The 15,275-nt window shown below is 49.4% G+C and overlaps 1 protein-coding gene across 1 annotated transcript in view; it reads right to left on the reverse strand.

The window, feature by feature from the left end:
* Positions 1–7,420: 7,420 nt before the first annotated feature.
* ALOX5AP (arachidonate 5-lipoxygenase activating protein) overlaps positions 7,421–15,275 on the reverse strand; it is a 7,928-nt gene continuing 73 nt past the window's right edge. Inside the window, exons 1-5 of the mRNA NM_001278144.2 lie at positions 15,243–15,275; positions 10,860–10,959; positions 9,703–9,773; positions 9,028–9,109; positions 7,421–8,270 (exon numbers count right to left, since the gene is read on the reverse strand). The exon at positions 15,243–15,275 is cut by the window's right edge and continues 73 nt beyond it. Of these exons, the coding sequence (NP_001265073.1) occupies positions 8,108–8,270; positions 9,028–9,109; positions 9,703–9,773; positions 10,860–10,959; positions 15,243–15,275 (449 nt within the window). The 3' untranslated portion in view covers positions 7,421–8,107. The remainder of the gene's footprint in view (positions 8,271–9,027; positions 9,110–9,702; positions 9,774–10,859; positions 10,960–15,242) is intronic.

A 15,275-nucleotide genomic window follows, 5' to 3' on the forward strand; every position in this document is an offset into this window, starting at 1 on the left:
TGGCCCCACCATTTCGTAGTGGGTTTCTGCCTTGTGCTCGCCCTCTGTAACGGTGCTTCTGTATGTGAACCACCCTCAGTATATCACTACAGACACTGACGTACACCTGTACACACATACACACGGAGCGGATGTATTCCTGATGGAAGACAGTCCTGATAATTACATGAATAAAATATTATGGATAATGGAAATAAAATCAATGCACCCAGGCAGGAAGTAAGCAAGTCACCAATATGAAATGCACGTTATACTGCTGACAGGCGTTTTAATATAGCTTGTGAATAAGGGATTTATTTATAAGAAAAAAAGCTCAGACAAAGCCTCAGAGTCTAATTATTTATCCAGCTTTGTAATTATTAGTTATAAATCTCTAAAATGGCTGAGAAAGTGGGGAGATGCCAAGTCTGGCTGTGTGAAATGCTATTGCTGGAAGCGGTGTTATTCCTGACGATATATTATGACCAAAGACACAAGAGAATTTCCATTTTCTGGGAGCGCTGCCTTTTTGCAGCAAGAAATGTGCTTTCAGTGATGGCTTTAATATCAAGTTACAGGCTCTGGCCACACAGGAGAGGAGGAATAGAGGTAGCTGAACTTTTCTGGATTAAGTGTCTATTATATGGTTGCCAGGGACGACAGGGGATGGGGTTTAATGACCCAGGTGGTCCTTTCATATTCTGCACTCATATCCTCCACTATCGAAATGGTTCCTCGGGGATCTGCCTGATCAAATACCAACAGCACTAAATCCTGAGACCTGTTGGAAAAGCATTGGCCTAAGTGATATAAGATGTGCTGAGGCAGAAAGGAGTGTGCAAGGCAGCCAGTCACAGCTTATCCTGCCCCAGCCCCAAGGCTGGTATATTTGAAGCTGCCACTGTAGCTGGTGAAGCAGTAACACCCATATAATGTAACCAGTAGGGTCTCCTGGTACAGCAATCAGTTCCCCTTTCAGTTTTAACTGCACCAAAGGTGAATACCAAGAACGAGTGATGTGCCCTTGCATGATTTTTTACAGGGCTATTCCATAACTGGACACTTACAGTAGGAGTATGTTAAGTGTACCTCCCACAGATGTCTACTGGTATTTATAATGACAGCCCAAGAACTGGACCACCAATGAACTTAGAGCCCTTGTTAGTATAAAAAAAATGGTACAGTAATCAAGCATAGGAAAAAGCCAGTTAACATTTGCCATCTGGGTTAGAAAGTCCCAGACAGCAATGATAAAGAACACTGCCATGACGGGAACAAGACTTAGACAAATTCTGGGGTACTTGACACCTACCAAAGGATGCTGAGCAGTGGAGATGGGACCTCCGGATAGGGATGTTCATGAGCACCTGTGTGGGATCCGCTTTCTGTGGCGTGGAGGATGCAGCAATGAGAGGACAACGCTGGGAGCTGGTGAGCTCTGTTTACAGCCCAGGTTTTGAGGTGTATGTGTGGTGGGTTGTAGAGGGAGCAAGCATGCCCAGCCCAGCTACAGTCTAGAGGGACTGCAGACTAATATTTCCTGCATTTTCAGTGTGAAATTTTCCATACTATACTGATAAAACTTATTTGTGGTCACTTGCAAATCATTTGACAGAAGAACAGATTTGCACAGAATTACTCCACCAGTTTCATCTCCAGCAATGTAACTACCCAGACACCATTCAAGTCTGGCTCAGTACAGGTTAGTGACTGACCTGCTGGAAAGGAGCTCTGAAGAGAAGGACCCGGATGTTTTAATGGACAGCAGGTTAGCCATGAGCCAGTTGTGTGCCCTTGTAGCCAAGAAGGCCAATGGGATCCTGGGGTGTGTTAAAAATAGCATGGTCAGCAGATCGAAGGAGGTCTCCTCTGCCCTGGTGAGGCCACATCTAGAGTACCATGTCCAGTTTTGGGCTTCCCACTTCAAGTAAGATGGGGAACTCCTAGAGAGAGTCCAGTTGAGGGCCACAAAGATGATGAGGGGCCTGGAGCACGTCCCTCATGAGGAAAAGCTGAGAGATCTGGGGCTGTTCAGCCTGGGGAAGAGAAGGCTGAGAAGGGATCTAATCAATGCTTATAAATATCTAAAGGGCAGGAGACAAGTGGATAGGGCCAGGCTCCTTTTGGTGGTGTCCAGTGAAAGAACAGTGGGCACAAACTGGAACATGAGAAGGAACTTTTTACTGTGAGGGTGACAAAGTACTGGAACAGGCTGCCCAGAGAGGTGGTGGGGTCTCCTTCTCTGGAGGTGTTCAAAACTCACCTGGATGCTTTCCTGCTCAACCTACAGTAGGAACCTGCTTTTTCAGGGCATTGGACTGGGTGATCTCCAGAGGTCCCTTCCAATCCCTGAAACTCTGTGACTCTGTGATTCTATGTAGTCTAAGCTGAGAGGATACACTGCAATTCGTTGTGCAACAGCGTTGGCCTCAGTCAGACTCTCCCTGAAGGTTGCTGGAACCCACAGAAATAGGCAGTTGTCTGCCATTTGAGGGAGAGGCCAAACCTGGTCCCCCAGTCCAAGAGAGACATGGAGTTACTGGAGAGAGCCCAGTGAAGGGCCACCAAGATACTGAAGGGCCTGGAGCATCTATTCTCTGAGGAGAGGCTGAGAAAGCTGGGACTGCTCAGTGTGGAGAAGAGGAGGCTCAGGGGGATCTTAGTATCAATAAATACCCTATGGAAGGGGGCAGAGAGGTCAGAATCAGGCTCTGCTCAGTGGTGTCCAGTACCAGGCTTCACAGCCTCCTTTGGCATACCCCAGGGCCACTGACACTTTGTGTAGTGGCAGTGGGTCAAGACTGCCCACAGCTGCGTGGGTGAGCGTCTTCGTGTCCTGTCTTGTGCCCAGTGCCTGGTAAATGCCAGGAATGCAGCCTGGGCAAGTTCATGCTGTTTCCAATTAGGACACTGGCTGGCTGGCAGGTTGCTTGCTAGACCACACATGTCTTAGGGAAACCAGGAACTGCTGCCTGGGGTTTGCGAGGCAATCGGCGGTCTGGCCCAGTGGAGGAGCCCACCGCTAAACAAGGCATGATGTGAGCCCCCAAAGCCCCAAAGGATGGGGCAGTCTCTTGGAAAGAGGTTTTACAGGGAAATACTGGTACTGAGTACCCTAGGGTGCAATCACGGTAAGGCCAGGAAAGGCCAGGTTCAGGAAAGTCCCACAGGGAAGTGGGAGCTCCTGTGGGACAAGCGCTTTGGTGGCACCTCGCGGGAAGAAGAGGTGAAGAGAAGGGTTTGGTGGACACGTGTGAAATACTGATCTTACTTAGGGTGTTTCCCCACTACTGGGAGCCCTTTCTGCTAACAAGGCATCACTGTTTATCTACCTTCCTGCTTTTCAGTTCTCCCTTTCAATGAAGCACTGTTTTCAAGGCAGTGTGACGTGTGTAGGGACGGGAAAAGCTCAGTTATTTGCCAGGGATCTGATGTTTCATTAGCAACCTCTGCAAACTGGAACTCAGACTTTGCTGTTGCCAGCTAAGCCCCATCAGAAGGGTTACATCCTGCTACTATGGAAAGAAAAATTAATAATCACAAAGTTGAGACCCTGCTTGGGAAATAAAAGTACTTTTCTGCAATACAGCAGTCCAGGAGCCATTAAACTGTCAGTGGGTGGGGTAAGCAATGATTCACAGGGTTCTGGTGCCTGTAGCATGCCCAGACAGAGTTTCCTGCTGCTATTTTCCACTAGTTAGCCTTGTCGCTTGTATGCCTTGTGTAGGCTTGGTGCTGTCAGAGGTCTCATACAGCAGGAGGAAAAGGTTGGCAGAAACCAGGCACAAACTTATTTTCTGTGATGGATGGGATGCTATGTGAATCCTGTGGACTAGGTGAGGTGCGAGAAGTGGGATGTGGGCCTGGTGACTCCTCAAGCGAGTTAGGGAAAGGAAACCTCACACATGCAGGAGTGTCTGAAGGCAAAAAAAAAAAAAAAAAAAAAAGTAGGATGGCATTTACAGTGGATGAGTATTCTGTGGGGTCCCTAGCTCCCCAGTCAGCATGGCATCATGGTTGTACCACTGCAGCTGTGAAAGACAGGGGAGCAGAGCTGGATTAAAAATAACTAAAAGGGTGGTTTTCAGCCAGATCAGCTCCTATGTTTTCTCATCAGGCCGATCCACCAGCAGGCTTACTTACTGGCTATTTACTGACAAAAAACTCACAAGTTAGGGGCAAAAGCAGCTTCATGTGTGGGGAGTTTGTCCCCTGGTGTCCTGCATTTCACCAATGATTCTTGGGACATAAACCCTCAAAAGAACAGTGAAGCTCCCCAGCTTCCCCCAATGAATGTCACAGCTTCCCTCTCGCAGGTGTCAGAGTGCTACCTGCAGGCAGGCTCTGCAGGATCTGCAGCTTCTCCATGGGAGTGCTCATCCCATTCACTCTGGCTGAAATGACTCGACCCTCAGAAAGGTGTTCAGAAATTTGGCACAGACGTGACACAGACCAAAAGGGTACTTTCTGGGAAGTTGAGTATCTGCTAAATGTTGGAAATTCTTCTGGATGGCATGCAGAGATTTCTTCTACCTGGATTTTCTCTGCTTCCCTGCATTCAACACTGAACACTTTGTGACAGACAGGATGGGTCATGCTTCAGGATCAGGCTCTAATGTGGCAGAATAATAAAAAACAGCATTCAGTAGTAGAAAGGCATCTGTTGAAAGCTGTGAGTGCTGTTACATCACTGTCACACTCCAAGCAGCAGCTCATCTGGCACCAGAAGCACCTGCATGTCGAGAGGACCAACTTTCCACTAGAGGGTTGTAGTGCTGTATGGAAGATGTGCTGCTGTGGCAGGAATAGTGTGTGTGCTCTGTAGCTTTGTCAGCAGCTGAAATGCATCCTGCCACAGCCCAGCTTCCAGCAACCTCCATATCTCTGATGTACACAGCCTGCAAGCTTGGGAGAGGGTCGGTGCCCAAGTGACCCACATCCCTGCCTTCCTGAAAACCTAGCATTCATATGAATCAGCAGCTAATATATATTTGTATATAGATGCAGTAAGAAAACACATTGTGCTTGTGTATATAGATGCATACATAGTGCATTTATGTGTTTATCTGGGATATTGATGGTCAGGCAGTGTGGTTGTGGCACTCAATCACAAGAAGCTGGGGATAGTTAGAAGAACAGCACAGTTAGCAGGATGAGAAAGTGACAGATGTTTGCACAGAGCCCTGGCTTCTTCTCTGGTCCAGTACCAAGCAAGCACAGGTGCTGGCCCCAGCAGCTTGCAGGCTAGCCCTGAACAGGAGCCATCACAAGGCTCTGCCACCAGCCTTGCCTCCATGTCCAGTGCAACTCAGCAGTTCCTTTCAGGTTCACATGTATAACATTCTAGTATGTGTCTGCATGTATTTTACAGTAGCATATGTATTTGTGTACAAGGATCTATGCTTGCAGCTTTCTGATGTGCACAGTGGTGGTGACTGCGCTGCCCAGAGCGGGGTAGTTTTGCATACAGAAAACAAAAAGTGGCGTTGTGTAACACAGTGAGGAAAGCCTAAATAACACTTGTGTTGCCTCTTCTTTTTCATAGAAGGAGTAAAAAGGCAAATGTAACCACAAGCCATGCCTGCAGCCTGGAAAACAGAGCGTGACATTCATGGAAAATTTACATAGTGATCAGTTCATGCACCACCTGTTTGTCTGTGACTATCATCATTTCCACTTATAGACAGATGGAAAATGGATTTTGCCTACATTTTCATTCTTTTGTTATCAGAAAAGCTTTGAGGAAGTAGGTGAAATTCTTGTAAAATACTCATAAATTAGTGCAGGAGAAGATGTGCTGGACTCAGTTCCTTCTGAAGATGGCCAGCCTGAGTGATCTCACTTACATACAGGTGTATAGACCAGCCTTTGAGTTATCAGAGAAGCCTGAGAGTGCTGGGATGGATTACCTAACCCCAAAGAGTCAATCAAATCATCCTTTGCCCTTCAGTGCAGGTGAGGAGAATCAGGAGAATTGTTTCCCGTGCTAGCAGGAGCTGGCAGAAGAAGCTCAAGTGGACTGCTCCTTGCTGCAGAGGACAAAATGGAGAGCAGGGCATCTTCACACACCTGGTGAGACCTGCAAGGCAGTCACACAGTGTTGGGAGAGCCCCCTTCAACAGGTGATGGTCTTCAGAGCCAAAAGGGCCAACTGTACACAGAAATGCCCCAGGCCTAACACTGTTAGCCAGCTGAAGGAAGGGACTGTCCTGCTCTGCGCTGCGTAGCCTCAACTCCAGCACTGGGTGCAGTTTGGGTGCCACAGTACAAAAAAGACATACAGTTATTAAAGAGTATCCAAAGGAGGGCTACAAAAAATGGGGAAGGCTCTGGAGAGGGCAAGGTGTGTGAGGAGCAGCTGAGGTCCCTGTTGTGCTCAGCGCAGAGCAGAGCAGGCTGAGGGGAGGCCTGATGGCGGCTGCGGCTCCTCACAGGGAGCGGAGGGGCAGCGCTGAGCTCTGCTCTCTGTGACAGCGACAGGGCCCGAGGGAACGGCATGGAGCTGCGTCAGGGGAGGGGCGGCTGGGGGTGAGGGAAAGGGTCTGCACCAGAGGGCGGTGGGCATGGAACAGCCTGCCCAGGGCAGCGGGCACTGCCTTGAGGTGCCAGAGCTTAGGGAGCGTTTGGACAGCGCTCTCAGACATAGGAATTGGATTTGGGGTGGTGCTGTGTGGAGCCGGAGGCTGGACTCTGTGATCCTTGTGAGTCCCTTCCACCTTGGGTTGTTCTGTGATTCTGTGACTCTGTTATTCTATGATCAAGCCTCAGAGCTCAAGGACACCAGACTGGCTGGAAAGCAGGGCCCGTGGTGCTGGTGGAGGCCCTGAGAACATCTCCTCTAAACTGTGGAACAGCTGTGGTATGTGATCCCTTCTGCACCCAGAGCGTGGATGGATTCTGTCACTCCAGGACATGAGAAGCTGCCCCTCTCCTCCTGAGGAGCTGCCATCACTTGGTGGCCCCACAGTGGCCAGGAGGGGTAGTGGGCCACATCCAAGGACTACTGGTTGTGAGAGAGAAAAGGCAGCAGAGAAACGTGTCATGGAGACACGGCACTGAGGCAGGCTTCTCTCTTTTGACTGCAGTTCTGCAAACCCTCTGCTTACGTAGCTGTGACTGCCCCTCCTAAAGGAGTCATGGCATGCAGCTTTACCCCTGTGGTAATCGGATAGGTTTAAGAGCTTAAGGGCTCTTATGGTAGCAATGCTTACAAAGGTTGCGGTAGGCTGTCTGCCCGTCACAGCTTTCTTCTCTCATCAGGCTGCTCCTTGGCATGGACGTGCTGGGGCATAATGTTAGTGATGAAGGCTGCTAATTGAGCTTGCTAATAGGGAGAGAGCTGTTAAAAACATGTCCCTCAGAACAGCTCCCACAGGTGGTGGGGCTGTGCCACTCGCCTGCATCACGTCGATGGTGCACAAAGAAGATGGGAGCAAATGGATTTCATCCTTTCAGGCTGTTTTATTAAGCAAAGCAAAACAAAACCAATCTTGCTGTCAATTTACCAGATCCTCATTGATGTAAGGCCCCTTTCCACAGCTCTGGGAGGATAGCCAGGCCGAGGTATGGATGAGATCAGTGCTGGGAGCATTACACACATGAATATTGATCAAGGAAAACCAGACAGGGGCCAGCCTGTTGTCTTGCCCTCAGTCACCAACAAATGCAAGGGAAAGGGTAGGAGAAGAGGCTGCCCTGTGCATTTGCAGGGGCAGATGGGTGCAGGTTGATGGTGAAAGCCTGCTTCAGGACGTGGTCGTGGCTGCACATCCTTCAGGGATGAAGCTCAGAGGCTCCCGGCTTTCATTATGAGCGCTAAGGAAAATAGTTAGAATGAAAGTATAAAATGTCCCTTGCAGTCATGCAACTGGCTTTCAAGATGCAGTTTAATGAAAAAAACTCCAATGAATTAAGTGGAAGTTGTTACTGTTCCTTGAGCATGCTGAGTGCTCACAATAAATCTTTTTCCTGAAGGAAAAAGCAAGGTTAAATCAAGCTACAAAGCCCACTGAGCATTAGATTTACAGCATTTTGAAAGGGTTATAGGTTTATTTCTTAAACAGCTGAATTATAGCTGCTTCTGGATATTGATATGTGAAGCAGGCTGACCCCTGGGCACTGTGAAGAGCTAGGGAATGAGGAGCAGCGGTGAGATGGCACTGGTTATCGTTTTTATGTGAATTTCGAAGTCACTTCCAAAGAAGTAGATGAGATAGTAGTTGAGTATCCCGGCCACAGACATGAGGAACAGGAACAAAATGATACGCTTCCCAAACAAGTACCCAGGAGTGCTGGGGAGACAGAAAGAGAGGAAAGCAATTTGTTATCAGGGCCACCTTACCTAAGGAGCCCTCAGCCTCCAGGCTCTGGCCAAGATCAGCAGATGCATTCCAGGGGTTGTCACAGAGGAGGGAATTCTTGCTCGTCTGCTTGGCCCGCTGCAAGCTTTTAGATGTCACTGGAAATTTTCTGAACAGCTTGGGCCTGGATTCATCTCCTGACCTCAGTGCAGGACTTTTCTCACCAAAGTGACTATTCAGAGGGACCTGTATGTCTTTACAGCCACAGTGACTGTGGGATGCTTTTGTTCCTCACATGCATAATTAGCTTTATTAAGATGAGAGGAGGATGTTGTGCAAATGCTAGCACAAACACACACATGCACGTGTTGACACAGGTAGTGAGGGATGGGAGCATCTCCTGTGAGGAGGGGCTGAGAGATCTGGGACTGCTCAGCCTGGAAAAGAGGTGCCCAGTTTGAGTACCAGAGCTCCTGGGCACAAATTGGCGTACAGGAGGTTCCCTATGAACACCAGGAGCACTTCTGTGTGGGTTATGGACCACTGGCACAGGCTGCCCAGAAGCTGTGGAGTCTCCCCCTTGGAGATCCTCCAAAGCCACTTGGATGTTGCTCTAGGCTCCCTGCTCTGGGTTTCCCTGCTGGAGCAGGGGTCAGGCCAGGAGTCCTCCAGAGGTCCCATCCCACCCCAGCGGTCCTGTGGTTCTGAAACACCCCAGGTTTTATGAAAAGGCTCTGCAAAGCCTTACCTCTGGGTCCTCTCCCCCAGGTAGCCCACAAAGTACTTCTGCCTCACAAACAAGTACATCAGGCCAGCAAAGGCGGCAGGTGCTGCACAAAGGGTAGAAGAACACATTACAGACGTCAGCTCGGGTCCCGCACATGTATTGTCCCCACTCTCCCTCTTCCAAGGACTTTTTGAGTGTAATTCTTCCCTCAGTCACACAAAACATGCACCTGATCCCACTGAAACTCAGAAAGGAGTGTACCGGATTTCCCCACACCTCTTTGTCTGGTGATGAAACTCCTTTCCAGAAAGAACAGCACACAAGCCCTAGGAATGCAGCAGATATGCTCCTGGCCTATCTTTATCCAATTGTATTGCAGAGATCCATTGAGAAGAACACATAAATGCTCAGTGTATGTCATCAGCTCCAGGTGGGTAGCAGTACCACTTTCCTGGCCTTCCCTGACCCCAGAGAATCATAGAATCATTTGAGTTGGGAGGGACCTTTAAAGGCCCCTGCAATGAACAGGGGCACCTACAGCTAGATCAGTTTGTTCAGAGCCTGGTCCAGCCTGGCCTTGAACGTCTCCATTCAGTGGGATCTTGCCCATAACTCCTTTATGGGAATCATCAGAAGTACTAAAGTGCCCCCCATCCCTAAAGTAAAGTCATGAAGGGGAGTGAAAACAAGTGTTACCTTGGCTGCAGAGAAGCCCAGCGCACCAAAGCACGGCGAGAAACGTAGGGTATGTGTGCCCACAATTTTGGCTAGGAAGGAATTGATGAGAGAGAAATCAGAATACAAGGAATATTGAAAGAAAATTAGTTTCTTTCGCCCATGAGCAACTGTGGGGTGGATTTGGCCTGTGCAGGCTCCACAGCGTCCACATGCAGGCACAGGGACGGTGCGTGGGCAGCAGCCAGGGAAGCGACTCCTCGTGTGCCCATGCCCCAACATGATCGCTGCCTCGCCCAGGATTTGCCTACCTGCTGCCTCATGCAGAGAATGGGCTCTTTGTTCTGCCCGCTCAGGAAAGAAACCACAAGCGAGCCCAGCAGCTGGGAAGTGCATTTGCTTCCTCTAGCATGTATAACAGAGCTGCACGCTTTGTCAGCTTAGGAAATCCTCGTGCTTAAGTCATATTAATCAAGCGATGAGCATTGAGAGCTGCGTGAAGCCAACAAAAGGAGAACTGCACTGCAGAAATGAGTGTCTGGAAAGGTTAACCTGTCTCCTTGCACATGCACAGGGATCATTTCTGACTCCCTCCTTCAGCCTGGAATGCACTTCCAGAGGGAGATATGCTCTTGCTGAGGTCACACACCTGTGAAGGGCAGCATTTTGCTGTTCTCTGCCTTTTTGAGTGTATTGCCAGTACTTCATGGGTAATAAAAAATATTTTATGTTCTCTTCTCTTCTGGGTTGGAATTAATTTTCCCCTCTGCTCCCTCTGAAGGGATGCTGAAGACAAGATGCAGTGAATGCGGTGGGGAAGCAGAGAGCCAGGACTTGCTCAGAGCTCTGCCACCACCTCTCAAGTCAGCACTGCTTCTCCCTGGAGCTGCAGTGTGTGTGGGACACTGGCTGTGCCCACGTCACACTTCCAGTTTCAGGTGCGATTGGGAGAGTTGGATCCCAAATACAGGCCATAGAGAACATCAGGTCTGCATGTCCTGTGCTCAGCAACAAATGAACTGGAGAACTGCAGGTCTAACCTCTGCCACAGCGCACACAGCAATGCGATTGCAGAGCAAAGCCTTGGAGCCCAACTTTGGACCCCTTAAGGGTTTGGATTAAGCTGTAAGGAGCAGGGCGGTGAGCCCAGGCTTGCCTTGCTGGCTCTTCCTACTCACTTGGCAGTGTAGACACGTTCAAAGGCAGAGGAGCCTGGCCGCTGGATTCCTTTGCCATTGCAGTGTTTACTCTCATGCTCCAATTTGCTAGCAAAAAAAGCTGTAAGAAACAAACAAACAAAAAAAAAAAAAAAACAACACAAGCTGTTTGATCTGAAATGTAATCTGGAGATATTTCAGAAGTGCAAGCATCCTTGTGTATGCCTGGGCAGCAGCAGAGCGTGCAGATGTGTGGAGGTGCAGGGTGGACACCACACTCACTCTGTCAACATGGCATAACCCAGCCCTCCATGCAAGGGCATGACGTGGTGTCACCCTGACATCCACACGTGTCTGCATGTTGCTGTCAGAATCTCTCACCCCCTACTGCAGACGTACAACCCAGTGCTGTGTATTTGTTCTCCAGGGGGAAAAACCTGCTGGTGAGAGCTGCCAGAGCTCATCCTCACTCTCTGACAGAGCAGGGAGTAAAGAGACTTTCTGCTCTTTCAGTGATACCCTTTTGCCAAAACAGGGACATCCAACAGGTTGTATTTATTTCCCAGAAAGGCTCATTGCAAACCTAGTGCTGATGACCGATGCTGTTGTATCATGGTTTGTTTCCTACTTCTAAGCCATGGTGTCATGTCAGGATGTTAGCTGCTGCAAAAGTGCAGCGCCACAAGATGATATATTGTATGCTTGACAAAGATGTTTTGTCTAATTACACTAAAACAGAGACCATCAATCATGTGTCTAAGTGCACCTGGCAGAGCTCTGACAGCCTACAAGCTACAAGCATTGTATCATCATGCACCCAATCTCAGTGCACCCAAATCACCCTATGGTTCGGAATATTAGTCTAAGATGTATACCAAAGGCAACACATCAGAAAAAACAAACAAACAAAAACAAACACAAAAAAAACCCCATACGTTATTGTAACAATGTGATAACGATAAACTGCAGGGCTTCATCCCTGGAATCTGAAGGCCCGGTGTCCTCACCCATGTGCTGACCCAACCTTTGGGTTGTTAACCTGCCTGTGGAGGACCAGGTTGGCCAGCATGATGTTTTTGTCCATTGCAAAGCTCCTGTGATGGTAAACCGCTTCCAAGGTAGGCCTTGGTCGCGATGAGCTTGCTGGGATACGTAGCACATCCTTTCCTTTTAGCATGCACATGAGATCCCTAAAAGATCACACAGCCTTCGGAGAAAGACAAGGGTAGGCTTTAAACATCTCCCTCTTGGGCAAAAATTTCTTCTCAGTAAGTGGTGAGGCACTGGAACGGGCTGCACAGGAGGTGGTGGAGTCACTGTCCCTGCAGGTGTTCAAGAATCGTGTGGATGTGGCACTGAGGGGCATGGTGGGGATGGGCTGAGAGTTGGACTAGATGATCTTACGGATCTTTTCCATCCTTAATGATTCTATGATTCTCTCTGCTATTGTAGGTTCTGTCACTTCCCAGGTGCTAATGAGCTGCAGCAGAGAGTTCCATGATGCGGGAGCCATTGGGTTAAACCCAGCTGTGTCCAACATGGTACTGGCCACTGAGCACAAGAGCTTGGAGGAGCAGGTGGTCACACTCCTGGCACATAGCCTCCAGGGTCATGGCTGGGCACTCATCATCTCTGATGTGGCCTGTTGGATCCTTGGTCAAAGAACTGGGTATTAGGGCAAAGACAAAGATGGGTTTATCATGAACACCTCCATCATGGGTGAGAGCAGGCTTTGTTTCATCTTGTTTTGGGGACACTGAGAAGTGTTGGGGAGATGGGTGTTTTACTTACCTTACGATGGGTTACAGAGAGAAACAGAGGAAAAGCACCTGCAGACATCAAGCTATCAGAATGAGAAGAACCACCTCAAAGGGCAGCCCAGGAGGTTCATCCCCTTGAGCTGAAGCTCTGCAAAAGAGCAAAGCAGAGCTGGCAGGTCCCATCTGGTGGTGGCCCTTGCCATGGGTGTGGACAAGGCAGCACAGCAGCGTTGAGCTCCTGTTAGACTGACACTGGGGAAAGGAGAGACTACTGTGTTAAGTAGCTTGCAACACTGTGGTTGTACTTATTTCTCACTCTTTTCCTCCAAACCTTGACGCAAGGATGTGGTTTCACAAACTGGTGCGGATGGGTGAACAGAGCAGGGAGGTGCAAAGGAGGGGAGGGGGCCAAGAGTTTAAGTGGGCTCAGCTGCACCTGGGAGCAATGCCCCACGGCTCCAGGGTTTCTTCAGCTGCTATGACCTTGATCCATTGTGGTCTGGCACTCGGGAGTATGCAGCAAGAACCTTGGGGAGATGATCCAGATAGAGATAATGCACTTTTGATTTCAGGTCTATTTTCAGTGGGCCATTCCCATGAACTGGCTCCAGGTGTGGCTGTGTGAGGGGGGGAAAGTCTTGTTTCTTGAGTCCACGCAAACTGAATGGCGTGCTGATGCTCCAGCTGAGTGTTTGCTGGCAGGCATGTAGGGCTGCCCCTTCAGTCCACTTCACGTCACTTCCTCTGTCCTGATCTGCTCAGTTTGCCCTGAAGGCTGCTTGGTTGCAACATTGCAGTGATGCAAGAATAGCACCAAAGCTCTGTGTGTGACTCAGCAGTGCCCGGATGCTCAATCACTCTACAGGATGTGGAGATTCCCAATGCAAGTGAGGTGATGTCAAATGGACAGGCAGCAATGTAGCCTGCATCTAGGTTTGGAACAGCAGCATTCACCAGAACTGCTTTATCAGGTACATCAGGTGCAGCCAAACTTAAAAACTCAACTTTACATCGTACTGGCTCCAAATACCTGAAGACAATCAGCAGATGCCTCACTGAGCCATAGCAGGAGTTTAGTACAACTGTTATCCTGTGACAAGCATTTCTACTGCTCTAATTACTGTATACGTGACATACAATATGCATAACGTACTGTATATGTACCATGGAGATCTTTCCAGACAGAAAGCTTGGGAGAAGGAAATCAAGTGATACAAGCTTGGAGATCATAGCTCAGGGTTGTGTGCCACCCTTGCTTGGCATGCAGAGCCCTCTGCAACATGGCTGGTCCACAGCAGTGGGGTCAGTGATTTCACAGAGGGATTTCCTTGAAACCAAAGTGCATGTCAGGCTGGAAGGCAAGTGCTTGAGTTTCAGAGCATATTGGGTTTACATGGCTAGGGTTTGGTAGCAGGGGGGCTGCAAGATGAGGCCGTGGGATGGAGCTGCAACCTGTGGAGAGCAGCCGGTGGTGGAGCAGGTCCTGAAAGGTGGGCCCCGTGGTATGGAGCCATGTTGGAGCAGTGATTGGAGTGCTGCAGCCTGTGGGAAGCCCACGTGGGATTAGATTGGGAAGGACGGCATCCATGGGAGGTACCCCATATGGAGTGGGGGCAGAGAGTGAGCATGAAGGAGGGGCAGATACAGGCATTATGGATTGACCACAGCCTCATTCCCTGTGCAAGTCGGGGGAGAAGGTAGAGGAGGGTAGAAGGAGGAAGATGGTCGTGCTCTGATCCCAGCACACCTTATGCTGCTACTCTATATGCTGTGCATTTACCAGAAGAGAGGACTGTGCTGAATAACGCAGCAGTTAGTGTCTACCTCAGGATTTCACCCATCTTCACATTTTGCTGCTCTGTGGTTGAGCCCCCACCACTTCCCCTCCCTGCAGCACAGCCCATTTCCAGGCATGAACCATGAGGTCTGCGCTCACTGGGATTTCAAGCATTGCTGTCAGTCACTCACCAAGCTTCTTGAGCCTGGGCAACCGCAGTGCATCCGGGGCAAAACCCACTCCCTTGTCTGGATGCTGAGCGGCATTTTCTGCTAGAATGGTTGGGTATGGTTGAAGAAAGTTGATCAAGTTCAAAACAGATTTGCGCAAAAGAGAAGCTTGCAGTTTTATTGAAAAAGCTCCGAGGAACAGTACTGAGGGCAGGGGTATGGATAAGAGCTAAAAAATGAAACTTCCCCATTGCAGAAAATGCTCAGCTTTCTTGGGACTGCAGATAATACAAACCAGTCACGCTGTAGGACCTGGTCAGCACGGTGCCCCCACATCCCCCAGACACACTTCTCAGAGGGGTCGGTGCCATTTTGCTGCCTTCACCTGGCTCTGGGCAGAGCTCCAAGCCCCTGCTGCTGCCCTGCAGCCCAGAGGGATTCAGCCGAAGAGCAGCACTGGGGCTTTAGCCATGTTATCAGATCTAAGTGCACATTGTCCCCAGCAGCTCCAGCCCATCACCCCTTTCATTAGCTGACATACATGTGACTGACTCACAGCAAGGCTGACAAGCCATAGAACATGCCAGGCAGTGTGCTGAGAGCATTCCTAAAGCCAAAGGGATGCCTGCACACGCACACACTCACAAGCCAGAGGTTATCTGTTCTCCCCTCCCATGAACACGGATTTCTGCCTCACCGTTCTGGATGACGCTGATCAAGGTGACAATGG

Source organism: Gallus gallus, chromosome 1 (genome assembly GCF_016699485.2).
Source record: "Gallus gallus isolate bGalGal1 chromosome 1, bGalGal1.mat.broiler.GRCg7b, whole genome shotgun sequence".
Classification (NCBI taxonomy): Eukaryota; Metazoa; Chordata; class Aves; order Galliformes; family Phasianidae; genus Gallus; species Gallus gallus.